We start from the raw sequence: 27900 nt of genomic DNA, 5'->3' as shown, positions 1-27900 counted from the left end.
CCAGCCTAGTCCTTTTAACCTTACCACCAAGATGCCCAGCGTCACGGTGGCTAGTCGGGGAGGCACCTAGCTTCCTACTGGTGACACCACGGCCCAACAGGATGAGAGGCTCTGCCAACACGTGGAAGGCTTCATCAGCCTGAGGCCGAGCCTCCTCTTGCTGCCAGCAAATGGCTGTTGGCAGGGCTTCTCCTCGAAGCAGAGCACATGGGTGCTCTGCTACCGTGTATAGCAGGAGGGTGAGCTACAATGCTCCCCTAAATGTTAAATCCTACAAATGGGTTTCTAATGTGCCTTTGGGAAGCCGAGCAAGAACAGCGGTCAGCTCATCAGTGCTCGTGAATGACATGGCTGGTGGCCGTCTCCTTTTACTGGGTCAATACAGTGTGACTCATCTGTGAGTCACATGCTGATGGCATCTCTGGAAATAACCTCATGACTCTGGAGAATTAGGTGATGACATTTGGACGTCGTTCTTGATGGACTCTGCTATGGGCTCCTTAGTTCTACTGGATGCAGCTTAAGAAAATCCTGGAACTTATTATGTAGACCAGGCTGGCCTCAAACTCACAGAGCCCTGCCTGCTTCTTCCTCCTGAATGCTGGGATGAAAGACACCACATCTGGCTAGACTTTTCAAAAGTCAATACTTGGTAGAAAAATGGCCAGAGCAAAGAAGGGAAAGTTGGGGAAGGGATGAAGAAGAAAACCTTACCCAGGCCTCTTAAAAAGTTCAATATACAATCCTTTATTTCTAGCTTTGAAAAACTACTTAAATTATCATGACACTATTTACAAGATTAATCACTGCTGTGCGTGAGGTGCAGGATGGACCTAGGATAGTTGCATTTAGGCCATCACACTGGACATGAAGGGGACACGAAGGGCCCCTCTTTGTGACAGGCTGGAATGGCTGGGACAGCCAGGGCTGCTCACAAGGGAGAGAGAGCATTATGAGCTGGCAGCTATGCCGCCAGTAAGTGACTGTACCTTTTTAGTGTTTAAGAGAAACCTTTCTTTCCTGAGATATTTTTCATGGAATCCGTTTAGATACTTGTATGATCTGGACAACTCATAAAGAATAAGCAGTATATCATCTTCCCCCTGAAAGGCCTTCCTGAGGCGGAAGTCCCTAGAGCATTGGTGGTCTCTGCAGAGTCCAGGACAAATGGCAGCAGTGTCCTGTATTGTCCTCCTGGGCAAGCAGGGACCGGTGCCTGGCTCACAGTATGTGCAGCACATTCTGCTCCTTTCCTGGAGAGGAAACGATCGACACAGAGTCCCAGGCATCATCCTTTGGGGAAGTGTCCTTGTCCAAGGCATCTAAGATGGGCTGGTCTGGGTCCTTTAAATACTAGGAAAGGCAGAAGACAAAACCATCATAAACGGTTTCATATGCCAGGTGTCTACGTGGAGTTGGTATAGTCATATTAACATTAGGTATAACTTTATGTCTACGTGGAGTTGGTATAGTCATATTAACATTAGGTATAACTTTATGTTGTCAACCAATGCAGTGATACCAATGGCATTACTGCTACTGTTGTTATGCTGGGGTGGGCATGTGTGAGTGTGCGCGTGTGTGAGTGTATGTGTGTGAGTGCATTGTGTGAGTGCGCGCGTGTGTGTGTATGCGAGTGTGAGTGCGTGTGTGTGAGTGTGTGTGACAGTGTATTGTGTGTGAGTGTGTGTGTGAGTGTGTATGTGAGTGAGTGTGTGAGCATGTGTGTGAGAGGCACTACTCTATTGTTACTGTTGTAACTTGGGGTAGGGGTGGTCAAGCCCAGGGCTGGCACATGGTGAGCACACACTGCTGGCACGTGCCCATCCCTGATCCCCAGCATGCACCTGCCTCTACCCTCATGCCAGTAAGAGCTGTAGTGTGGCTCCAGGGGCAGGCCTGGGGTGTAGAGCTCCGTGCAAGGATGCTTGTCCAGCGAGTACAAGGGCCTCGGTTCCAGCCCCAGAATTGTAAAAAACCAAACCAAATCAAACAACGAAACTTAAGGGCCAATCATATTCATCTGACGAAAGCTGTGAAGGGGAGCCTCCGAAAAAGTAGGGCTCAGTGTATACTCTGGGTCATGAACTTTAAAATATTTAAGCAACGTAGCAGTTGATGGGCGTGACTCATTGCTGCCAAGTTTGGCCACCCTGGTTTGATCCCCAGGACCCACACGGTCAAAGAAGAAAACGACTCCTGGAAGTTGTCCTCTGACCTACACAGCACACACCCCCACCCGCTAAGATGAAAACGTAACCCTCAGCCTTCATTCAGCTGTGCCGGGTAAGCAGGGACATCCATAGGCTCTGCTGGTGCCCTCCCTCCCACTTGTCCTCAGCCCCAGGGTACGCTGGGGTGGGGTGGGGTCCTCACAGGAAGACAGACCTCACAGGCCTGGACTCTCCCTTTTGTCCTTGGCTACAGACTCACCATTGTTCCCAGGCTCAACCTGCAGCTCTGAGAAGTGCCCGAACGCCAATGGCCAACAGAACGAGGGGCAGGGGTCTCTCTCTCACACACACACACTCACACACACACTCTCACACACACACTCTCACACACACACTCTCACACACACACTCTCACTCTCACACACACTCACACACACTCTCACTCTCACACACTCACACACACACACTCTCACACACACACACTCACACACACTCACACACTCTCACACACTCACACACACACTCTCACACACTCTCTCACACACACTCTCTCACACACACACACACTCACACACACTCTCACTCTCACACACACTCACACACACTCTCACACACACTCTCACACACTCACACACACACTCTCACACACTCTCTCACACACTCTCTCACACACACTCTCACACACTCACACACACTCTCTCTCACACACACACTCTCACACACACACACACTCACACACAAACTCTCACACACTCTCACACTCTCTCTCTCAAACACACTCACACTCTCACACACTCACACACACACACTCTCAAACACACTCACACTCTCACACACACACACTCACACTCTCAAACACACTCACACTCTCACACACACTCTCACACACTCACACACACACTCTCTCACACACACACACACTCTCTCTCACACATACTCACACACACACACACTCTCTCACACTCACACACAGTCACACACATTCTCTCACACTCTCACACACTCACACACTCACTCTCTCACACACACTCTCTCTCACACACTCTCTCTCTCACACACACACACACACCAACACCCCCCCCCAGACACAGAAGTGAAACCATTCTCCAGTCTAGAAACATCAGTGACCTTGGGCAATTTTTCACACTTTCCCAAGAAAGTGCATCAAAGCTTGGATTCCTGTCCCAGAGAAACAGCTGTGGTAAACCCAGACTCCTGAGATGGGAGTCGTACCTGCCTAAGACAGGATGGGCCCAGTAAAACCCCAGGGGCCATCAGGGCCTGTCATTCTCGGACAGTGCCAACTAAGGAGCCTTTAAATCCATCACCAGGGGTCCCGTGTTTATACCCAGCACTCGTTACACTACCATCTTCATTCTGTGTGGACGTTGTGTGCGAGCAAGCGTCCACCTGTGGAGGGCAGAGGACAGCTTTCAGGGGTCAGGTCTCTCCCACCATGTGGGTGCTGGGGTCACAGGCATGTGCCACCCTGCCCATCTTCTAGCTACACCATTTAAACTCCAGTCCCTGCTCTCGGGCACCAGAACCCTGCTGGTCACTCGCTTACGCATCTGTGCGCTGACCTCCTTTATTTGTTCCGGGATGTTAGGTGGAGCTTGAAACCAGTACTTCACCCGGCTTTGGTATCTGAGGAACAGGAAGAAGCAGGTCCCAGTCAGCACCAGTAGCAATAAAAAGGTTCCCATGGGGATCAGGATGACTTGCAGCCTGTTGGAGGCTTAAAAAAAAAAAAAAAAAAACAAAACTTAAAAGTGAGCAAGACACAATGGGTTCCATCTGCCACCAATCGACCATATTCATGTCCCAATAGAACCGATAGCCTGGCTCATGCCCTTGCTTTATGCACTGAAATTAGTAATTTCAATCTGAAATGTGAAACCTGAAAAATTATATTCCCAAATAAAAAAAATAAACAAAAACTCCAGCCCCATCAGCCAGGAGGAGGTGGTACAAACCTTAATCCCAGCACTTGGGAGGCAGAGGCAGGTGGATCTCAGTGAGTTTGAGGCCAGCTTGGTCTACAAAGTCAGTTCCAGGACTACACAGAGAAACTATGTCTTGAAAAACCAAAGACGAAAAAGAAAAAACCCCGAAACTGTCCCGTCATGATACCACAAGTGGAAAGTTTCACATAAAAAAATCTTGTGATGGGTCATGGTTCAAGCATGTGTGTACACTGGGCAGTAAGAAGGCTCAGCAAGGAAAGGCCTCTGACCTGCACACACACACACACAGTAAATAAAAATGCAATAAAAAAGTCCCCAACATCAGGGTACTAAAAATAATTATATAAAATCTTCAGGATATTCATGTAAGTTATCTATGAGACATAAGGGAATTTTACGTCCCTAAGACAACTCATTATGTATATGCAAACATCCTAAAATATGAAACAAGAAAAACTCATATCTGACATACTTCTGGTCCCAGGTGTTTTGGAGACTGCTCAGCCTGGCCCTAGCAGCTCCTCGCTGCTACAGACTTCAACATGATCAGACTTGCAGGTGAATACTTCTGAATTTCTGCTCCTACCTCCTGCCACCCACAACATGCCTGAAGTCACTATTCAGGAGAAGCCTTTTTGCACACGTAACAGATAAATGAAGGTGTGTCTTACCATCCCCTGTTGTCTCATGGCAAGTTACGTTGCTTAACGAAAGCCCAGGCCGACAGATGTTTTTGTCTCTCACAGTGAGTTGTGCCTCGGTTTGTAAACAGTATACGCTGAATGGCTTCAAATTACTCAACACGACAGAGTTCTCCTTGAAAGGACCTCTCACCTGGGTAGAGAGCACCACACCACACAGGTGAGCCAGCCAGCCAGAGCCAAGTGGTTCCTAGCGTTTCTCAAACCCACAGTGAGCACAACCGAACTGTAACAAGACCACAGGGCTGTGAGCTCTCATGAGCCTCATGCAGTAACCAGAAGTTAACAAATTCCAGTTTCTACCATAAGAATCTCTCCTGTAAAACTAAGAATACTTTGGGCTGGAGAGATGGACACAGCGTTTGCTGCGTAGTCAATCCTAAGGAGCCGATCCTCAGCACCATGTCAACATTTGAACGTATCCCCAGGATGGGGAAAGCAGAGACAGGGAGATCTCCATGAGTTCTAGGCCAGCCTGGACTACAGAGTGAGTTCCAGGTCAGCCAGGGGTACACAGAAAAACCCTATCTCAAAAAGAAAAAAAAAAAAAAAAAAAAAAAAAAGAAAGAAAGAAAAAGAAAAAACAAACAAACAAACAAACAAACAAAAAAAAAACCGAAACAGGCTCAAGGCTTAAGCTCCAGAAGACACGGGAACCCTGATCTCCTGTGTCTCGTGGAATGTCTTCCGAGTCAGGAACTCTAAAGAAACCCTAAACAAGGAAGATAAGTGTTCTTGCCTGTTGGGTTCCTGTTTTTTCCCAGTAATGGACACGATACTCAAACGTTGCGTCCCTCGTCACAGGAAAGGGAGGTGAGAAGTGAATGATGAGCGATCCTTTTCCTGGGGTCACTGAGATGTTTTTTGGAGGTCCAACAGTAACTGAAACAGAGTCACAATCCGACAGTAACTGAAACAGAGTCACAACCGACAGTAACTGAAACAGAGTCACAACCCCACGGTAACTGAAACAGAGTCACAACCCGACAGTAACTGAAACAGAGTCACATCCAGGCAGTAACTGAAACAGAATTACAAAAACTCACATGAATGACATTGACACTCAGTATATACCATGCATATGCATACTGTGTATCTACATTCTACCTGTCATACTTCTACATGCTTGTGAACACACACATTTATACTTAGTAAGTGACAGGCTGCACTCAGATGCGGGCTCTGCAGGTGCCATTTACAGAGGCCAACATCCAGGTTGAAGGAAAGCCCCTGCAATTCCCATGTGTGGCCCCAAACCAGCCTCCGGCAGGGGCAACCCTCACCTCTGCTCAAAGGCCCTCTGAACTGCTTTCTAGTAGAACCAGGGAGGGACACGCCTAGTTACAAGGATCTGCTTGTGGCATGCCTCGGGTATGGCCTTGCACAAGGGGCCCAAGATCTTTGTGGCTGAGATGCAGGTTCTGGAAGCCATTTGACAGTAAGCAAGGCTTCCAGAATCAAGGCTGGCTTCTGAATCCCAGACAAACAGGACAAAGTTAAGCCAGAGGTCAAGTTTTCTTTCATTCAGGGCAGGAAAAGATGCATAAGACTTGAAACTTGCAGAGAAATGGGTGGATCTGGAAAGCATATTAATTGAGGGAGCCAAACTCAGGAAGCAATAAATAAATAAATAAATAAAAAGACATTCTCCCTCACATGAAGACCCTAGTTTAGTGTTCACATGTGTACGTAAGTAAACAGCATTGCGTGTGGTTGTAGCATAACATTTACTCTATCATTTGGGTTTTCTTTCCCTGTTGGTTTTTGACTTAGGGCTCTGTGTGGCTCTGGCTGTCCTGAAACTCACTGTGTAGACCAGGCTGACCTTGAACTCACAGAGATCTGGCTGCCTCTGCCTCCCAAAAGCTGGGATTAAAATGTGTGCCACCCTTATCTCCAGATCACTTTATAGTAAGCTGATACTTTAATGGTTCTGGATTATTTTGGGGATTTTATTTATTTAGCTAAATTTCATTTTAAATTTTTTATTACATTTTGTGTTAAAATGGTGGTAACAATAAAATTTGCCATGCTACCCAGGATCACACCTCTTAAAAACAAACAACAAAAAGTAGCCTGGCTGGGCAGTAGTGGCAGAGGCACACGGATCTCTGTGACTTCCAGGTTAGCCTGATCTACAGAGCGAGTTCCAGGAGGGCCATGGTGGTTACACAGAGAAACCCTGTCTTGAAAAAACAAACAAAAAACCTAGTCCAATATAAGTGCTTAATACAGCCCCAACTATCTCTAATTGTCTTTTACTTGGAATTCGTGTGTGTGTGCGTGTGTGCCTGCATGCGTGTGCGTATGTGCCTGAGTGTTTGTGCATGTGGAAGCAGGAGGTTGTCATCAGGAATCATGCTTGCTCAATGTTGCCCTTCTTCACTGTTCACCAGTGGGATCCCATGCCCACCTTGAGAGGCTGGAATTACAGGCAGAGGTGTCCACACACTTGACAAGTGTGTAGGTTTCTCGGGATCTGAACCACTGAGCCAATTTCCCAGTTGCTTGGATTTACTTATACAAGTGAGCCTCTTTGTGTGTGAACCAACCACAGACTGAGGAAGCTTCAGACACGGCCCCTGGGGTTTCTGCTGCTTCACGTGACAGACACTGTTCAGGTTTGAGTGAAAACCTTCCTATCCTGAAATCAGTTGTGCTGGGTCAGGAAGGGCTACTAGAATCCAACCCACCAGCATCTCACCTGCCGCAGATGGGTGCCCTCTCAGTGAGATGGGTGGGGGCTGCGGGTCAGTAGCATAGCACCTGTCCAGCAGGCACCAGAACCCCAGCAAAGAAGCAAGATGCCTGGGACTGTCTTCCAGTAAAACATTTACAGTAACAAGGCAGTGGGTCAAATTTGGAACCTCCAGGGTTAGCCGAAGTCCCTCATAACCCTACCCATTGTCTTTTTTATTTAGGATGAGGGCCAGGGCCAAGGCCTAGGGCGGGTTCAGCGTTGCTCACCCAAGAGGCACGTAAAGGAAACCTGGGTGCCATAGTGTTTGTTTTTAAAGATGCATTTGTTTTATTTATCTCTGGGTGGGGTGAGGGTGGTGCCTAGGAGGACAGCAAGGGTGTTGGATGCAGTTGTGAGTTCTCCCACGTGGATGCTAGAGACTGAATTCTAGTCCTCTCAGGAGCCATCTCCAGCCACTGTCAACTTTTCTACCCGAGTTCTCTTACCATTACAGTAGCGTTGAAACCAAGTCAAGGTAACCCAGTCAGAGGTGCGCTCCCCCTGCTTGGCTCGAACTCTCAAGAGAACACTGTATAAACCGGAGAAACCCTTGAAGCGGCTGCCTCCTGTGAAGTCGCACTTGGTCACTGTGATGTCGGTGCAATTTACCCTGTTGAACTTATTCCAGGAACCATCGAAGCTGGGAAAGAAAACAAGATTTCAGCTCACTGCCCTCCAGAAACACTGCTTTCTACAAAATGGGTGCAGCCACTTCTGCTTTTGCCAAAGGTCAAGTACAAGCGAAACTCTTCCCTAAGAATTAATTCATGTGCCATACCTGCTTCGATCTATTCAACACAGTGGTTTTAGGAGCCAACTACCACTGCGACCAGTTTTTAAAATATGATGCTATCCCCTGCCTCCCAAGAAAACCTGGTATCTATCCATTGTTAAAATTCTCCGTTCTTCTCCAGCCTGGTGCCTAGTCATAGGCAACAACTTACATACTTTCCGTCTCAACAGGTTCTCTCATTCTGAGTGGAACCATATCATATGGATGCCTATCACAGGTCCAGTCACGCTACAGAACGTATCATTTTTTTAAATTTTTGTGTTTTACTTTTATGTGATGCCTATGTGCCTTTGAGCATTCATGCATTCCATCTGCATCTAGATCCAGGAGCCGGAGGAGGGCAGAAGGAGCCCTGGTTCCCCTGGGTGACAGCCAGTTGTGAGCTGCCATGTGGGTGCTGAGGAAGGAACATGTACCCTCATAACTACCGAGTCATCTCTCTAGCCCCACGCATAAGTCCTTTACCCTTGTGTGTGTGTGTGTGTGTGTGTGTCACAGCACACATGGAAATCAGAGGACAACTGTGTGGAACAGTTCCCGGCCCCACCGTGTGGGTCCCAGGGACTGAACTCGGGCCCTCAGGCTTGGCAGCAAGTGGTCTCTCCCTAAAAGCTACCTCGCTTGTCCCGTGTATCTGTTCATTTCTCCCCTCAACCCCAAACTCTCACCGAAGCCCGGTATGATGGCACACACCACGAATCCTATTTTCCAAAGGCCATGACACGTGGATTAAGAATTTGAGGTTGGTCGGCCTAGGTTACATGAGTTTTAGCCCAGTCTGCAACATATAGAGAGACTCCTTTCTCCAAGAGGAGGAAGAGAGAGGAGGAGGAAGAATAAATAAAAGGAAAAGGAAGAAAAAAAGAAAGATCCCTTTGGGTGTGTGTAGCTCTCTTTGTCTACACGTCCGTTAGCTGGTAGGCGTGCTTGTCTATCTGTCTATCATTTTGAAATGGATGACCAGGGTTCCCAAGGGAGCTTCTCAGCTGCTGTGTCCAACCCCAGGGCCTCAGAGCCAAGGAAGACAAGGATGGTGAACGACAGGCACAGGCCCCGGCTCCCCGCCACAGAACAAGGGCCTTCCTAAAGACTTGTAACCTCCATCCCGCCAATCCCTTTGGGCCAGCTGTTGAACTTGAAGGAACAGGCCCTACATCTCAAAAGATTCAGTCCCATTCACCAGGAAATTAAGCACACTCACACACATACACTCTCTCACACATACACAACACTCACACATTCACACACACACACATACACACACATACACCACAATACACTCACACACACACACACACATTCACACACATTCACACACACACATACACTCACAGACACACACACTCACTCACTCATACACACACCCCTTCCAATCTTACCCTGATCTTAAAATTGTTTCTCAGCAGAATAGGAGTTCTGAGGGAAGGGAACCCTTTCCACACAGAAGGTAAAAACAGGATGATTGTGTTTCATTTAAAGGAATAGCGAGCGCATCCTCAGGTTGCTCATGGCCAGCCCCATCAGATCAGACTGTCAGACGAGGTGAGTCACCCTGGCCCTTGCGCACTGACTCATTTTGTACTTCTTTTCAGAAATTACCTAACTTTTCGTGTGTGAGTGTGCTAGTCACTCCGTGATGGTTAACACAGCCTAGACTGTCCTAAGGAGTGTCGTGAGGGCCTTGTCTGTATCAGGCTGGCCTGTGCACATGACTGTGTGTCTGTGTGTCTGTCCAGCGCACGGCAGGCCTGAGCATGTGTCTGTGTGTCTGTCCAGCGCATGGCACCGCTCCCTGAGTTTGGGTCCTGAACTGTTTAAGATGGAGGCGTGAGGTGGGCACTTGGATCGTGCATTCATCTCTCTGCTCCTGACGATGCATGTGATGAGTGGCTACCCTGCTGTGACAGACAGTAACCTTCAACTACAACAAACCCATTTTCCCCCAAGTTGCTTTTCTCAGGCTACTTTTATCACGGCAACAGAAATAAAACTGGACCCATCGACCCCTGGGCCTTGTGTGAGTTAAACACGTGTCCTGCCACAGTGAACAGCCCAGGGAATATGCATTCGCTCTTTATTTACTTGTTTGGGACACAGTGCTGCTGTGAAACCCAGGCCGACTTTGAATGTGCAATTCATCTGTTCCCAAGTATGAGCGTTACAGTTACATGGCACCAGGCCTGCCTGGCTAGAAACCCTGTTTTTAAATTATATATTAAAATTTTACATGCATTTACTTATCTATTTCTGTCTGTGTGTATGTAGATGCTGTGTGACAGTGTGTGTGGAGGTCAGAAGACACCATACAGTAGTCTAATAAGTGGGTCCTGGGAACTAAACCTGGCAGCAAGTGTTTACCGGCTGACCCATTTTGCTGACCCCTAGGAATTTTTTTTTTTTGTAAAGCAACAGTTTTTATGAAATGGAGTGCTATGTTGTAGTTTAATGCTTTGCACCAGAAAACAGATTTCCTATATCAAATTCTAGTTTTTTGTTTGTTTTTGAGACAGGGTTTCTCTGTATAAACCTGGCTGTCCTAAAACTCACAGAGATCCACCTGCCTCTGCCTCCCGAGTGCTGGGATTAAAGGCGTGTGCACCACCCAGCTCCAATTCTAGTTTCTTAGCACAGTTCCTCGGTCGCCTGGTCTTAAAGAGTCAGGCCAGCAGATGGCTCAGTGGAGGAAGGCGTTTGCTGCCAAGCCTGTGAGCTAGAGTCCAGTCCCCAGCATCCACGTGGTGGAGGGGGGAACCAACTCCGGCAAACTGTCCTTTGACCCCCACACGTCAGTTATGGCGCCTGTGGTGTGCACCCTGGGGTTCTGGGGAAGCCTGAGCAAAGAGCCTCTGCAGTGAGGACCATGCAAGTGTTTGTCAGAGCTTAGTCTACTACGTAGGTCAGCGGGGACACCCCTCCCCTGCCCAGCCCTCTCTGTTCTCAGGACTGAGGGCTGGGAGTGGATGTGGATGCTTCCTCCTGAGAAGACGCCGGGTCTCACCAATGCTTAGCCATCCTTGTTCTCTCTCTGGACCTGGTCCACAGATGGTGAAGCTCTGTCCCCGTTCCCCAGCTAGGCTGTAGGAATGCACGTTCCCTATGCAGCTTACAATTCTTGCTGCCCCTCTGGGTGTCCTACAGAGAAACAAGTACTGCTAGAGCAAGCAGAAGAAACTAATGTTCTGAGAAGACCCAGAGCAGCTCTTCCTGGGCTAGGCGGCAAGCTGTGGCCAGGCTTCCAAGCCCACCAGAGGACAGCATGCTTATGTTGTTACAGCAAAAACCTCCAGGTTCTCTAATGTTGGCTACTAATGTTTTTTTGTTTGTTTGCTTGCTTGCTTGAAAGATTAAACACTACAGCCACACAGCCTGGAGGATGCTATCTATCTGTGACCTACTATTTAAACTTTGAATCTCCACTGTTTCCTGTAGATTTGGCTTTGCTACTTACTATGACTGTCAGAAAAGCCACCAATGCCTCTTTTGTTTCACTGAAACCAACCTTAACCCCTGATGAAAGGCTACAGAATGTTTACCAAAGTGAGGAGGGGAGGGGCTAGGGAAGTGGCTGCCATTAAGCTGACAGCCCATGGGCCTGTGTTGGGACCCTGAGCACCCACGCCGCCCTGTGAATCAGTTCAGTGGAGAAGCAGAGAGACAGGCGGACCCCTGGACAGCTAATCTAGAGAGCTGAACTGGAGAGCTCCAGGCTCAGAGAGAGGATGCCCCTCGAAAAAGGAGGGTGCTTGCACGCCGTCTCTGACCTCCATATGCCCCCCCAACAGACACCTAGAGTCAAACACGCTAATGTCCAATACGAAGCTCTATGGAAGCCTTTTACAAACCTCAGTAAAATGAGCACAGTGGTGCAGGGCTAGGATCTCAGTTAATGGGAGGCTGAGGCAGGAGGATGTCTAGTTTCAGGGCCACATGAGCAAAGCAGGGATACTTGCCTCAAAACAAACTGGTTTGCTTACGTAGTATGATTTCCCCTGATCTTCAGTTAGCTTATATGACAAAACAGAGACCATTTAACTGAGCCCACTCTTTATGTGCAGGGTTCTTAAGTTGCAGTCACCTGGTAGCCAACAATGGAGAAAGGAATAAGGCAGAACAAAGGGCCAGAAGAGCATGTCACTCAAAACAGAAAACCAGGTGAGAAACCGAGAACTCATCGTAGTCTGCTGAATAAATTCCTTCGTAGGCTAAATTTGGGCTTTGAGGTTTTAACCCTGAAAGCTGTCCCCTTCCTTCCCCGGGCGACAGTCAGCTCTTCCTGTGAGCAGAACAGAAGGGCCGCTTTCACGACTACAGGAGGCTACAGGGCAGCCCGGGTCTCTGGCGGCCAGACTCACCCTGACCGTGGGAGGTTGAGACCTCTGTCCTTGCAGCTTTTAAATAAAAGTACAAGGGAATGCCTGCCACCCCCAGGCCCCTCTACAGTTCTGCAGGCCCCAGGGTTCCCTCCCAGGGTTCCCTCCCAGGGTTCCCTGCGACTCCCCGCCAGGTCGCAGCACGGATATCCACAGCACATACTTACTATTTATACTCCACCTGGTAGACCACCGGTCTCGTGTCGTTGCTGGGGGGTGACGGCTCCCAACTTAGAGTCTGCTCGTCATTGTACAGGTGAAGTTCTAGACGCTGAGGCGCAGCAAGCTGGGAAAAAGAGTCTTGAGAGGAATAGGGAAGGGGGGAGGTGGGGGTAAACAGGAAACGGGGGGTATGTGGGGGATGGGTGAACAGGGAATGAGGGGGGATGGGTGAACGGAGTTAGAGGGGGATGGGTGAACAGGGAATGAGGGGGATGGGTGAACAGGGAGTTAGAGGGGGTGGGGTGAACAGGGAGTTAGAGGGGGTGGGGTGAACGGAGTTAGAGGGGGATGGGTGAACGGAGTTAGAGGGGGGTGGGGTGAACAGGGAATGAGGGGGATGGGTGAACAGGGAGTTAGAGGGGGTGGGGTGAACAGGGAATGAGGGGGATGGGTGAACGGAGTTAGAGGGGGGTGGGGGTGAACAGGGAATGAGGGGGATGGGTGAACGGAGTTAGAGGGGGGTGGGGTGAACAGGGAATGAGGGGGATGGGTGAACGGAGTTAGAGGGGGGTGGGGGTGAACAGGGAATGAGGGGGATGGGTGAACAGGGAGTTAGAGGGGGGATGGGGTGAACAGGGAGTTAGAGGGGGTGGGGTGAACGGAGTTAGAGGGGGTGGGGTGAACAGGGAATGAGCGGGATGGGTGAACAGGGAGTTAGAGGGGGATGGGGTGAACAGGGAATGAGGGGGATGGGTGAACAGGGAGTTAGAGGGGGTGGGGTGAACAGGGAATGAGGGGGGATGGGTGAACGGAGTTAGAGGGGGGTGGGGTGAACAGGGAATGAGGGGGATGGGTGAACGGAGTTAGAGGGGGGTGGGGTGAACAGGGAATGAGGGGGATGGGTGAACGGAGTTAGAGGGGGGTGGGGTGAACAGGGAATGAGGGGGATGGGTGAACGGAGTTAGAGGGGGGTGGGGTGAACAGGGAATGAGCGGGATGGGGTGAACAGGGAGTTAGAGGGGGGGATGGGGTGAACAGGGAGTTAGAGGGGGTGGGGTGAACGGAGTTAGAGGGGGTGGGGTGAACAGGGAATGAGCGGGATGGGTGAACAGGGAGTTAGAGGGGGGGATGGGGTGAGAGGAACAAGCAGGAATAGGGTGGGGAGAGAAGGGGACAATCCTGTAAGACCGCTCAATTACAAAACATTCCGGAGCATGTTATCAAAGCCATTTATGGAGCACAGCTCTAGCAGAGTTCAGGAATGGGAGCTGCTGTCCCCCCTGGCACAGCCTCTGGGTGTGATTGTGATGATGCTAACACTGTGCACAGCGGCCACGCTCCACCTGCAGGCTGACAGAGCCTTGGGGGAACCACAGTCTGATCCCACCGCCGGCTGCCCAAGCTCCGTTACTGTGCAGGAATAACCCTAAGCCTAACCAATGATGAGGCGCCCCACAGAGCTTGAGTGAGGGTCTGCCAGTGAGGATCCAATAGACCAGAGTTAGGGTACCAAGATGACCCTGCCTGTGTGGGGGGTGCAGGCACCTCCAAGACCTCGGCGCACATCCCTGAGAGGCGGGATAGGGTGCTGAATCCCAGGCTCCACGCCACAGAAGAGGAATGGATGCTTTCAGCTGGCCTCCCAGATTTGGAACCCACAAATGACAAAAGAACGCATTACCTCCAGGCAGCAGATTCCCCCTCTTGGGGTGACCTGAAATAAACCAGTTCCCACCCATCCTGTCAGACAGATACTCTCTCTGCAGGCGGGGCTAGAGAACACTGGAACCTTCTCTCTAAAAGGAAATTGAGATAACACTTTCTCTGATCGAAAGATTATTGAGAAATATTCAGAATGTGGAAAGAAAAACATGCTGCTCCAGAAGGCAGAGCAGGAACCTCAAACCACATATTTTCCGAAAGCTCTTCCGAGCGAGCCTGAAGACGGGTGCGGAGAAGCCACCCCCACCTCACCCGGCGCAAGGCGGCTGCCACCAGGCTGCAGCCTCTGTAGTCTGAGTGCCCAGCACCTCCACCCACCTCTGCGAGCTTCCCTAATTCTTTTCAACATTGCTGTCCATTCACACGGGCGGGTGCAGGAGAACCTGCTCCAAAGTCAGCCAGGCCAGCAGCGTGGCAGAAGCCAGGCCGGTTCAGCTCCCTGAGCAGGTGACCCTGAGGGCTTGGCCAAATCCAGGGTCAGTCATGGAATCTCAGAGACATGTTTTGCCTGCCTGCATGGGGATGCTGTCGCTGCTGAAGCATCTCACCCCAAACGCACACACGAGCTTTTAACAACCCAGATGCCATCTATCATTTATCATTTTATCACGTGTATCATTTTCTGGAGGGCAGAAGTTTGAAACGGGCCCAGGATGGAGGTGGCTGCAGGGCCCCATTCCCTCTGGAGCTGCCAAGAGAAAAACCAGCTTCCTTCTTTTCTCAAGCTCTGGAGGCTATCTGCATTCTTTGGCCCATGGTCCCTTTCGCTGGTATTGCCGGGCCAAGTCACTCTTGCTGTACCCACCCTTTGGCCTTTCCTGCCTCCTTCTTATCTTCCAGGACCCTGAGTGTGTGTAGCTGATAATCCAGGATCATCTCCCACTTCCGGACCTTCAACTCGGTCATGCCTGAAAGGTCCCTTTTGTCATCTCGGGCCACGTATTCCCACCGTCCAGGAATTAGTGCCTGGACCTATTTCAGACCTCAGTAGTCTGCCTGCCATACCCCTCTTCACCATCTCTTTTATCTTTAGAGGAACCAGAGGAATGTTTTCTCCTTCTCCTGGGACGGGATCTTCCCAGTCTAAACACCCATGTAAGAAGAGGGACACACCAAGGGACCAGGTAGACAGACCCATACGTGAGAAAGCAAAGACACCCCGTTCTCTGGTCCAAGAAAGCTCAGGACAAACGGCTAACTGTCTGCTCTCGGTTCACGTGGTGGCTCTGCTCAGCGACCCCACCCCACCCCACCCAGCTTCCCCAGCTCAGGGTCACCTTCCCTGTCCTTTTGGCCATGTGCTTTCTCAGGCCTGGTTCCAGTCTGCTGGCCATGGTTCGTGTACTGCTCTCTCTCTCTCTCTGCCCTGGACCCTTCCAGATGTGCCTGGCTGTCCTCTCCCTCACATCCACAACAAACACCTTCCCCTCAACCATGCCTTGGAGCAGTTCTGTCCTTACTTCATATACTTGTCAGGGCTGGGGCCTGGGGGGGTGGGGGGCCGTGAGGGAGGCAGGGGAACAGGGAGCTTAGTTGCGCAGCACTTGCCTGGCAGGCCCAAAGCCCTGGGTTTGATGTCCAGCACTCAAAACAACACCAACAAAACAGTCTCCTCTGGTAAGAGGGAGTTTCCAGACTCCGTGTACGGAAGGCCACCCAGTACAGCTTTGTCTCCACTAGGAGTGTCTTGGGAATCCTGATCTTGTCATATCCACTGAAGAACATAGGTCTCGGGACTGTGGACCCCACTGGGAAGTGCCAGAGAGTTATCCACACACCTTAAATCACTTTTACCAAGCAGCCCTCTTCACGTTCTGAGGGCCCATCCATCCTTGACTGTCCCTGTCTCCACAGCCCTCTGGCCTTGGGAAACCCTGTGTACACTGTGCTGGGGGTCTAGTTCTTCTGCCCGCGTCCGTCAGGCCTCTGCAGAGTGGTCCTGTAAGATGCCCAGAGCCTGGGGTAAACTTGCAAACCTGCCCTTAGTTCTTACTGTGATTCCCCCCCCCCCAAAGCACAATTCACACCGGAGCCCTTCACACCAGGGTGGTCAGAAGCACAGGCTTTACAAGCGGTGTCCTCTGCCACTGTCTCAGGCTGGCCTGGAACTCTGAGACCTGGCCCTGCCTCTTGTTGTTGGTAGCTGTCTGCAGTGTGCGCTCTGACGGTGAGGTGCTGGGGATCCCAGTCCCTCCTAACGGCGCTGGCATGCGAGAAAGGCTGTAATTGGCGGCCCGAGTGTGTGGCTGTACCCAAGCCTGGCTAATCTATTAAGTGTACATGGAGAAGTCTCACATCACAGGGGTGGGGCCGGGAGGCAGGATGGGGCGACCTGCGGCCAAGGTGCAGAGGGCACGCCCACAAGACTCCACCCAGTCTGTCTCTTCTTACCACAGAGCTTCATGACTCAGGGCAGGGGCGTGGAGAAGCGAGGTGGGTGGAGCTTCGCTCAACCTCTTAGGGTCTGGGAGCTTTAACAGGCAGGAGCTGCCAGTGTCTTTGAAACCCTGGTGTCCATCCATGTTCGTTATTGACCCCCAGACAATAAACATCTGTCAGTTCTGCCGTGCAGAGTGTGGCAGGTGTTTCAAGGGCAAAGGTCATGGTCCTAAGAGCTGCAACTGAAAGAATTAATTCCCTTACTATATTCTGCTGAAACAGCCTCCCGTATGCTTATACTAGACATAACCCAGATGTGCCAAAATAGTCTCCCTGTTTTAAGTCTAGGGACTGGCCCCTTTTCACATAACCTAACAGTCACATGACACAGTCACTTGGGGAAGAAGGCATGGTAATCTGGTGGTGAGGGGACACGGCCATTGAACACTGGGCCAGTCTGAGGGCACCTGGCGTTGGTCACTGCAAGCGTGAGCTCACTACCTGCAGAGACAGGAACCAGGGAACCAGCCTATTCTTAAAATCTTAAAGACGACATCATCAATTAATTTGATTAATTTGTGTGTGTATGTGTGTGTGGGAGAGAGAGAGAGAGAGAGAGAGGGAGAGAGAGAGAGGCGTGTGGAAGGCAGCTCTTCTGCTACCATGTAGGCCCTAGATACGCAGTTAAGTCACCAGGCTTGGAGCAAGCAGCTTTGTCACCAACCCAAAAAATGACACCTTTAAAATGATGGCCGACTGCTATCTGGCTTTGGCTTTCACTTATTTTTTAATATCTGTTTATTATTTTTACTTATGTGTATGTATGTGTGCCTGTGTGTGGCTATGTGTGCCCAGCACGTGACCATGGAGGGCCCCGGGGGCGTCTGATCCCAGGGAACTGGCAAGTGTGAACTAACTGCCTGGTCCCGTCGGGGCTGGGAACTGAACCCAGTCCTCTAGGCAGGAGCTCTTTGCTGTTGTTTCTCGGTGTAGCCCTGGCCGTCCTGGAACTCACTCTGTAGACCAGGCTGGACTCGAACTCAGAGATCCACCAGTCTTTGCTTCCAGAGTGCTGGGATTAAAAGCGTACGCCACCACCGCTCAGTGGCCATCTCTTCAGCTGCTCAGCTTTCACTTAGGATCTTGGGTTTGCCTCTCACAATCTTCAGGAAGGAGCCTCATTATTTATAAGGGAAGCCAGGCTCAGGTGGGGACTAGCAAGATTCTGTGGCTTGGGGGGGGGGCAGTGTTCCAGACTAAGCCCTCCTCCATAAGCTTTATTCTGTTCCCAGGAAGCCTTTGCCAGCACGCCCAGAGCAAGTGGTGTGGCCCTAAATGACAGTTATTGTTTGGGGCTGAGGTGTCCCCAGCACTGGCCCCCAGTGTGTGCGCCATCACAGGGCTGTGTGGACTCTAGGCCTAGGGCCTGGCAGGGCGGAGCGGGTCAGCAGAGACTGATCTTTGAAAGTTTTAGCACTCCCTGGTTCTAGCCTGCTCTCTCTGCCTCTGCCTCTTGGTCAGTTTCACATGAGTCATGACCATGCGATCTCACCTTAAATGTGACAGGCCAAGAAGCAGTCCTCAGCCTTAACCAGAACTTACTCTTTTTAGTAAATCCCAATAGCAAGGTTTTGTTTTGTTATTTTTTTTAAATCCCTAGATAATTTGTCTCTTCCTGATAGAAAAATACAAAGATTACCTACCTCAAAAGAATGGTAAGAGAAAGAAAATGTACACAAAACTTGGTAGTTGCAGGGGAGCTGTAGAGATAGTACCCAGACAGGAGACTCTCTAGTGCCCATTAGTTTTAGGTTATTGGGACTTACTGTCCGTGGGGTGGGGGTGGGGAGCCCACGGCTAATTAGAAAGTTTGGACATTCCTTCAAGCTAGAAGAATAATGGCCATGACACCCTTAAACTCTCACATGTAGACACACACAGAGAGAGAGAGAGAGAGAGAGAGAAAGAGAGAGAGAGAGAGAGAGAGAGAGAGAGAGAGAGAGAGAGAGAGAGAGAGAGAGAGAGAGAACAGTACATGGGAGCCTGGACTCTTCAGTGCAGGTGATTAACTAAAGAGTTTCAGGCTGTCCATTAGGTTTTGCTTGTTTTGTTTTGCTGATCTACAGCAAATGGCTGCCACCTAACAAAGCAACAGAGAGTAATCGTGAACCGTTTTGGGTCCAGGATTTTCATGCTACCCGTGGACCCACTGAAAGGGTTTGATGTTATAAACTTTCCCTTCAAAGCCTTGTTTCTGGGGGCTGGAGAGATGGCTCATGGCTCAGCATCTAAGGAGACTTGCTGCTCTAGCAGAGTCCCAGCACCTACATGGCAGCTCACAACTATTTATAACTCCAGTTCTGGGAGACCCGATGTCCTCCTTTGCCTCTCTACAGACACTATCCACTCAAGGGGCACACATGCATACATGCATGCAAAAGACCCACACACCGTTAAAAAAGGCCATCCATAACCTATTGGACAGTATGCGGAATCTTCCCACTACCTGCTGGCCACACAATCCCTTTGACTACGAAGTTCCAAGATGGGGTCTCTCTGTGTAGCCCTGGCTGTCCTGGGATCAGGCTGGCCTTGAACTCAAAGACCACAAGCTTCTGTCTCCTAGGTGCTAGTATTAAAGGTGTGAGCCACCACTGCCCTGCAGGCAGGTGTGTGTGTGTGTTTAAAAAAAAAAAAAAAAAAAACACTGAAATATTTAAAGTATGAAAACTTGAAATTGTTACTTGTTAAAAGAGTGGTATGGAAATCTAAGATTTGCACAAGTGCCTTCCACTTTCAAAAGACGCAAGGATCCAGTTTGTTGTCAAGGAGCTACAGACCAAAACTTTTGTGATATATAATAAAAGTTAATCATTAGAGAGATGGCAGTGCCCTGCAATGTCAGTTGTAAAGTTTCTAAATATGTGTACCAACCCCTGGACTCAGCAAGTGAATTAGTTTACAGACACCCTCTGTGGCCCTGAGACCAAGTATCACCACTTGTCACCACACAACTGGGGCAGACACAGATTGCTTAAGACAAAATTGGGGAACATCAGAGTCGGGGTTAAACCATTTGTAATCAGGGAGCCTCTCTCTGTGAGAGCCTCTGCCCTTAGGGAGAAAGGGATCTTAAGGCAATTTCGAGGGAGGGGTGTTGGTGGCCAGCCCCTCAGACACCTTCAAAAGGGAATGATCAGGAGATAGATCATTTACCTAGTGCCAAACTTATAAATAAATAAGCAACAAACAACAAAAGCAAGCCCGGCAGCGAGTGGCCCAAGCTGGCAGGAAACTTCGGGACCCTCCCCCCTCCTTTCTCAGCCTGAGGATTTTCCCCCCAGGCTTGCACCACGCACTCCCGGTGGACTCCAGAGACCCAAGTTTAGATATGATCTCTGCGTGGGAAAGAACCCAGCAAAACATAAACAAATGCACGGAGTGTTCTTGGTCACTGAGGCCTTCTGTCATTGGTTTTGATGACCTATAGCTGTTAATATATATCAGGTAGTGCCCGAGGCAGGAGGCTGAGCCCAGGTAAAGGGCCCCCTAGGTGGAGTAGGGCAGAGTTGGAATTCCAAGTCTGGCCCAGCGGATCCCCGGTCCTCACACACGAGGGAAGGGGGCCCCCACCCCACCCCAGAAACTGAGCACCAGGGTTCGCAGGCCGCCCAAAGCCGATGTCAGTCCTCGCTGACCTCCCTGGCACCAAACCGAGACCGGAACCTCCAGGCTCGGAATCCCCCGCGGTCCGGGCCACTCTCAGGGCGGCTCCCCCTCCCGCGGACTCCTCGGGGTCGGTCCCCTGGCGATCGCGGGCGCCCGCAGATCGGGAGCCGCTGCCGACCGCTCCCCGCCCCCGCCCGCGCCCCGCGCCCGCCCCGGTGCAGGCTCCCGGCGGCTCCCACGCGTGGCCGCGGCGGCCGCGGAGGCCGCGGGGACCGGGATCTAGGGCCGCGCTTACCTAGCGGGGGCGCAGCGGCGCCGAGGCCACCGAGCAGCAGCCACAGCGGCCACAGCGGCGGAGGCCGCATGGCCCGGGCGGCCCGGGACCGCGGGGTGGACGCCGCTCACAGCCGGACCGCGGCGGCCATGGCGAGCCGAGCGCCCGCCTCTTCCCCGCCGGGCGCAGCCGCCCCGCCCCGCCCGCCCCGCCCGCCCCGCCCGCCCCAGCCCTGCCCGCGGGGACTTTCCCCGGTGTTCCCGGGAACCGCGGTCCCCGCAGCCCAGCACCCTGCCGCGGTGGCCCCGGGCGCGCCCCGCGGAGCCCACCTCCAGGCGCGGCCAGGGACCTCCCGGGGACCGTGCTCGGGGGGGGGGGGACCCGGGACGCACAAGCCCCAGCTCCCTCTCTTTCTGACTCCCGCGGCCCTACATCGGAGAATTTGTCCATTTGCTGTGACTTCTGTCCTCTTTAACGGCCCCAAAGTACATGCTAACCTTTGGACCCTTTGTAGAAGAGGGTTACTTAGGGGCGCAGTGGATGGAGAGGGTCACCGAGAAGGAGGAAGGGAAGCTAGAGGAACCTCGCTGCTGCTCGTTGCTTAATAATCTGTGGGTTTGGCCCTGTGTGGCTGAGAAACGAGGAGGAAGTGATCCCAGAGCGGGACAGGCAGACAGGCTCCCCCCGCCTGAGTCTTCTCAGAGGTAAGCCTCTTGGTAGAGAAGTTTGCACCTGCTCCGCCCTCCAACTCAGCCACGAGGAAGGGGTAACAAAAGGAACGGGTAGAAGGCGACCGAGAGTCAAAGACAAGGGGACTCCGAACCCGGGCCCTCTATAAGAGCAGCAACTGCGTGAGCCTAACCCCCGTCCTCTATTCCCTTCATCTTTGGTGACGTAAGGCCTCAGGTAGCCCTGCTTGACTTCAGACCGGCTGTAGTGGAAGCTGGCTTTGAACTTCGGATCCCCCAAGTCACTTTCTCATGGGCCCAGACACTCTCCTGCGTGTGTGACTCTTGACGTTGGCCTGTGTGCAGGCTGGTTTCGTCTGTGGCAGCTGCTTATCACAAGCTAGAGTCATCAGGGAGGACCCTCAGCTGAGGAGATGTCTCCGTGAGATCCAGCTGTAAGGCATTTTCTCAATTAGTGATGGATGGGAGAGGGCCCAGCCCATCGTGGGTGCGGACACCCCCGGCAGGTGGTCCAGGCTTCGATAAGAAAGCCCTGAGGAGCAAGCCTGTGAGCATGACCTCCCTGATGAATTGTTATATGGTACTGTGAGAGAGAGAAACCCCTCTCTCCTCAAGCTGTTTTGTTGGTCATGGTGTTTTGTCACAACAATAAAAACCCCAAGATAGCCTGTTATGAAAAATGTGGTGAAGTACCTAGCAAGAATTTGAATCATGCCTTTAGTATTTTAAGACACAAAAATGTACTTACGGGCCAAGTGATAACAGCAGGGTTTGCCAGGGCCCTTTTCAACATGATGTGCTGGAAACGGCAAACGGGAGAAAAGCTAAGGCACAGAGAAATGTTTCTCTCTCTCTCTCTCTCTCTCTCTCTCTCTATATATATATATATATATATATATATATATATATATATATATATACACACACATGTGTGTATATTTCCCCCCAGGTATTATGTTAAGGAAAGAGGCTTGTGTGTTTGCCTTAGCTGAGGCCATAAATGGCTTGTGACCACTGACCCCAGATGGGAATTCTTTAGAAGCCTTGCCATCCCACACAGCCCCTCCCACTGCAGAGTCTCTCCCCTGAGCTCTTCTCTGCTAAAACTGAGGATTTGTTTTCCTTGAAGAAGTCATAGGCACAGTGCCAAAGGGTTGCACCCCACACCTCAAGCATGCAGCACCCCCAGTGCAAGTGAATGACTCTCCTTCCTCCAAGGCCACTTTGTCAGGGCAAGGCCAACTCTCTCTGTGGGCCAGGCTGGCCTCAAACTCAGAGATGCACCAGTGTGTGCCACCACTGCCCTGCAGGGGTGTGTGTGTGTGTGTGTGTGTGTGTGTGTGTAAATATTTCAGTGTCTTTTTTTTTTTACTTGTTAACAGTGGTATGGAAGATTTGCACAAATGGCTTCCACTTTCAAAAGACCCAAGGATCCAGTTTGTTGTCAAGGAGCAAAACTTTTGTCAAAGAGCAAAACTTTTATGATAAATAATAAACGTTAATCATTAGAGAGATGGCAGTGCCCTTCCGGCAGAGGATGCCCTTGGTAAATGGCTCTTCTGCACAGATAACAGGAACTCACTGGCACTTCCTGTGAAAGGCTGGACAGTCTTTCCCTCCATGCGCCTGTATAACATTGAGTAACATGACTCCATTTCTGCATATTCGCTCAGCTGCGTTCCCAGCTGTTTCTCCCCTTTGGAGGCAAGTTTACTGTGGGCACAGCCAAAAGGTGAAACCTCGGGGCATTTCATTTGCATCTTCTGAGACCAGGGGGCAGGAGCTGTTCCTGACTGCATGTACGCGGTCACATGTTCTTAAAAACAATTTTCTATTTTTAATGTGTACGTGTGTGTGTGTCTGTGTGGACCACACGTGTGCAGGAGGCCTGTGAAGTCAGGAGAGACATCACACCCCCGGAACTGTGAGCTGCCATGTGGGTGCTGGGAACCAAACCCGGTCTTCTGCAAGAGCAGCCAATGCTCTTAACCGCTGAGCAGGCTCTCCATCCCCTGGTCATGTGCTTTTGTGAAATCTGCAGAGAAGGAGATTTCGGCCACTGTTACAACCTCTGTGTCTTTCCTCTTTGAGTTTCTTTCTGAGACTTCTGATGTCTCAAGGAAGTGTAGGGTGCCTGGGAGTCTTGAGAAAGGTTATGATGTTCTATAGCATACATAGATATAGATCAGGGTTAGCTGTGAAGTTAAAAAAAAAAAAAGACACTTTCTAAGCCAGCAGTCACAAAAAGCAAACTTTAGGGGCTGGAGCACTGGCTGCTCATGCAGAGGACCCAGGTCTGGCTCTCTGTAGTCATGACAGTAGCCCTCAGCCTCTTGCAACTCCAGTTCCAGGGGACCCTGCTGGGGAGCAGTCTGTGTGTGCTCTGTGAGTGCTTGTTGCTCTCACTGGCTTGATAAAGGGCTCAGTGTGCAGGAGCTGGGCAGGCAGACATTAGGTGGGACTTGTGAAGGGAAAGAGAGAGGGGATGAAGAAGGGGGAGTCGCCAGAGGAAAGATGAACATGCCTTGCTGGAAAAGGGTACCGAGACATGGTTGAGCTGAGATTAGAAATGCGGGTTAATTTATGCTGTAAGACTAGTTAGTAACAAGCCTAGTTTTTGGCTGAGCACTCATAATTAATAAGAAGTCTCTGTGTGGTTATTTAGGAGCTGGCTGGTGGACAGAAAAGCCTGCCTGCAGGGTCCAACAATCTCATTTGGACTCTGGGTCTGGCACTCATGTTGCACACACTCACATACCCACTGACAGAGACACATTGTAAAATAAAATATCGAGAAAGCAAATTTTGGCTAGTCATGCTAGAGGAAAAACTAAGTGTATTTGTATGTGAATGTGTTCACCTATATAGAGTTGAACGCTTGGCATTTTACATCACACTTACACATTTCTCCACTAATTGTGAAGTTAAAAGCAGCTTCCTGAACTTATCATTTAAAAAGCAAATTTTGATAAATCATGTCACAGAAGGTACTGAATGCCTGCCTTCCTGTTTCCAAATGATTCTATGTGCAGTCTCCATAGAAGCAAGGGTAACAGTAAAAGAAGCTTACTTGCTGCTTTTATTATAAATTTATAATATTTATAAATTATAAACCAAGGTGAAAGTAACAATGTTCCCTTATTTCTCTAGCGTTTTGTGATGCTAGTGTATTTGGCAGCCTTAAAATGGTTGTTTGTTGTTTATTTTCTCATTACACATTAATACCATTGTGCTTAGCTTTATATTCTTTATTGTCCATTATTTTATATGAAGAGAGTTCACATATATCATGTGAACTTTAGCTCTACAAAACCCGAATCTGCCCCCCTCCCCAACTTCTTTCCAGAAGTCACTGCCTTCCATACCCTACCCCACCCCCACCCCGCCCCGCCCCAAGCAGGTGGAACAAAGTAGCTTTGTTCTTGTTCACGGAGAGTTTCGGTCTGTCACAGCAAGGGCAGCGCAGCCGCAGGAGTGAACGGTGGAGGTTGTCACGGGGCCCTGAGAGCTAGGAAGGCACGGGGCAGGCGCAACCTTGGAACACCCACCCCGGGAGGGGGCAGCGAGGAGGGTCCTCAGCCTGCTGAATTAGCGCCGCCAGCTGGTTGGTGGCCAAGATTTAAATCATGAGCTTGCGGTAGGACGGTTGAGATTCAAATGAAAGCGGCAGGAAAAAGCGCATTCCCTTCGGTCTCCCGGACCTGGCCGCTCCCAGTGGGAACTGGAAAGGGAGGACCCGGGGTTTGGTTTCCTTGGACTCTGGATGGAGGAGGGGTGTCATGAAACGTCTTGGCTTTTGTTAGTTCGGAGACCCTCAGATTCATCTGTTTTCTAGAAAGATTAAGATTATATCGTGTGTGTGTGTGTGTGTGTGTGTGTGTGTGTGAGAGAGAGAGAGAGACAGAGAGAGAGAGAGAGAGAGAGAGAGAGAGAGAGAGAGAGAGAGAGAGAGAGAGAGATCCTGCAACGCTCCAGGAAGAGCTTGGCAGGTGAGCACGTTAGAGCTGTTTGGGACAGACTCCAGACTCGATGCAGTGGCAGTAACTCTTAAGTCACAGAGGACAGCATGGGACTGGGGAGTGCGAGCCCCTGCACGTGCCTGTTTCTACAGCAGTTCTTTTCCTTTTTTATTTTATTTTATGAGTACAAGTGTTTCGCTTGCATGTGTGTCTCTGAACCACGTGCAGGCCTGGTGCCCACCGAGCTCAGAAGAGGGTATCAGACCACGGTGTGAGCTGCCCAAGTGCGTGCTGGACATCCAACCAAGGTTCTGTGCTAGAGCATCCAGTTCCCTTAAATGCTGAGCCATCTCTTCAGCCCCTCTTCAATAACTTATCACCAACCCCAGAACAACCAAAAGAATGTCACCTTATCTGCTCTATGGGCTAAAAATGATTATCCCAGCTGTCTTTGCAAACATCCACTCAAATACCCTTTCTAATATTTCCCATACCTTGACCATTGTGACTCCCCTTGTTTTAAGAATATATATTTGACAGTGGCCCGGCAAGGAAGCCCTCCATGGATGTGAATGTGTTCTTCCGGGGCAAGCCTTCCCAGTGCATGCAAGACACGCTGACCCCTGTGATGCCCCCAAATGGCATCCCCCAAATGGGGGAAACCGACCTGCACGCTTTGTGGTAGTGGGGGATAGAATTCGCACTGTTCCCCAAAAATTGTTAAGTAATTAAAAAAGGATCTAAAGGATTTAAATCTCCTCCCCGGTGTGTACTTGGGCATGATTACAGCTACTGTGTCAAGAGGGATACACCTGAACCTGTTGTGGAACATTTGTTCAACCCTGCAAAGATGTGTTACATTTGTTCATGCTGCATTTGAGAACTCTGTAAAGGTGTGTTGCATTTTCGTTAATTAAATAAAATTAACCTGGGCTCAGAGGCAGGCGGGCTTAGCAACTGGTTGACAGGAAGTATCAGGGAGGGGCTTATAGCATGAATTTTTGTTGTTGTTGCTTTTTAGTTGGTTATTGTGGAAGGGAGTGGCTTCGAGGGGCAGAGAAAGTTAGCCAGTTGCTACCCTAACTCTCTGAGCTCGCAGGTGTTCACCCTAGCCTTCCATAGGGATTTAGTTAAAGTTACGGTTAGCAGCAGCAGAGCCGTTGTTAGAGGGAGGTGTGGAACAGGATTTACCCCAGGCTATGCCCTTAGCAGCTGGGCCGTAGTATTTTAAAGCGCAGCCACTGTAACAAGGTAAACCGGCAAGAACCTCTTGTGACTGTTGCTTCCTGTGTCTTGTTTATTTGGGGGCCGGGAGTCTTTCTCCTGTGTGTATGTGTGTACATGTGGGTGTGCATTTGTGAGTACACGTGCCGGTTTGTGTGTACGCATTCACGTGTGTGTATCTGTGGTGTGTGGACAGTTGGACAGTTCTTGGGCTTTGACTGTGCCCTTGTGTGAGGAAACCCACAGAGTTGTGGGGGATGGGCGGCTTCTTCCCACCCAGCTTCTGTCTGATTCTGAGGAGCTTGTGTAGGAAGTGGCACAGCCCCGTGACTTGAGTCTAACTAACTTCCCGCTGCGACCCCTGAGAGCTGCCAGTTAGTGTTCCTGGAGGCAGACTGGGTTGCCACATCCAGGTGGGTGTAATCCAAGCCACAAGTAAACAGACTTGCTGTTTGAATATGACCCTGAGGCCTTCCCAGGAAAGGGAGAGCCTTCCAGAGGGCTCTGGACCTATGGAGACCCCTCTGGGGTTTCATCCCTCCCATGTGGAATGCCCCCAGTTCGGGGATGAGCGGACCATGGCCCTCAACAGTGGATCCTGTGAGGCCTGCCCGGGCTTCCGTTCAGGAATCCTGTCCGTCCCATATTCCTGCTGAAGCAAGTAACCACAATCTCAGTGGTTTAAGACAAAAATGGCCCGAATCCCCAGAGGCGGCACAGCTGTAGGCCTGTCGGGAGCAAGTCAGGTCACTGGGGGACGCTGTGGAAGGCTCAAATGAACTCCAGCATCTCTCCTGTGTCTCCTCAGCCAGGAACTTCTGCCATGAACTTGTATCCGGAGAAACAGGGCTGAGCAGCCTCGGATCTCAACCTGTGAAACTGAGCCAACACAAACGTTCCCTCGTGTAAGCTGATTTGTTTCGGGTGTTTTGCCGTAGCTGGGGAAGCTGGCGAATGTTCTTCCATGTTGGAGGCTAGATCGTAGACAGCTGCGGATGTCACACCGGCTGACTGGCAGCAGAGGTCAGTGTGCCCAGCAATGCTTCCTTGGGCATCTGTCCCCTTCCGTGCACCTGC

General features: G+C 50.6%; 1 protein-coding gene across 1 annotated transcript; it reads right to left on the bottom strand.

Annotated features, from left to right (window-relative positions):
- Positions 1 to 723: 723 nt before the first annotated feature.
- Ifngr2 (interferon gamma receptor 2) lies at positions 724 to 21140 on the bottom strand. Its single transcript, XM_051191885.1, has 7 exons — positions 20973 to 21140; positions 12913 to 13045; positions 8029 to 8222; positions 5582 to 5724; positions 4813 to 4975; positions 3758 to 3912; positions 724 to 1353 (listed from the first exon to the last, which is right to left on the bottom strand). The coding sequence occupies exons 1-7, from the start codon at positions 21040 to 21042 to the stop codon at positions 1222 to 1224; spliced, it is 990 nt and encodes a 329-aa protein (XP_051047842.1). The 5' UTR covers positions 21043 to 21140; the 3' UTR covers positions 724 to 1221.
- Between the last annotated feature and the right edge of the window lie 6760 nt (positions 21141 to 27900).

Source organism: Phodopus roborovskii, unplaced genomic scaffold, assembly GCF_943737965.1.
Source record: "Phodopus roborovskii unplaced genomic scaffold, PHOROB, whole genome shotgun sequence".
NCBI classification, from domain to species: domain Eukaryota; kingdom Metazoa; phylum Chordata; class Mammalia; order Rodentia; family Cricetidae; genus Phodopus; species Phodopus roborovskii.
This window is presented reverse-complemented; position numbering and strand designations above follow the sequence as displayed.

Excerpts from the sequence above, each read along its gene's own strand:
- Ifngr2 (XM_051191885.1), bottom strand. The coding sequence starts at position 21,042 with ATGCGGCCTCCGCCGCTGTGGCCGCTGTGGCTGCTGCTCGGTGGCCTC. Across the intron at positions 8,223-12,912 it reads TACCAGGTGGAGTATAAATA|CTTCGATGGTTCCTGGAATA; the intron begins GTAAGTATGTGC and ends TTTCTTTCCCAG. Across the intron at positions 4,976-5,581 it reads AAAAAACAGGAACCCAACAG|GTGAGAGGTCCTTTCAAGGA; the intron begins GCAAGAACACTT and ends CTCTCTACCCAG.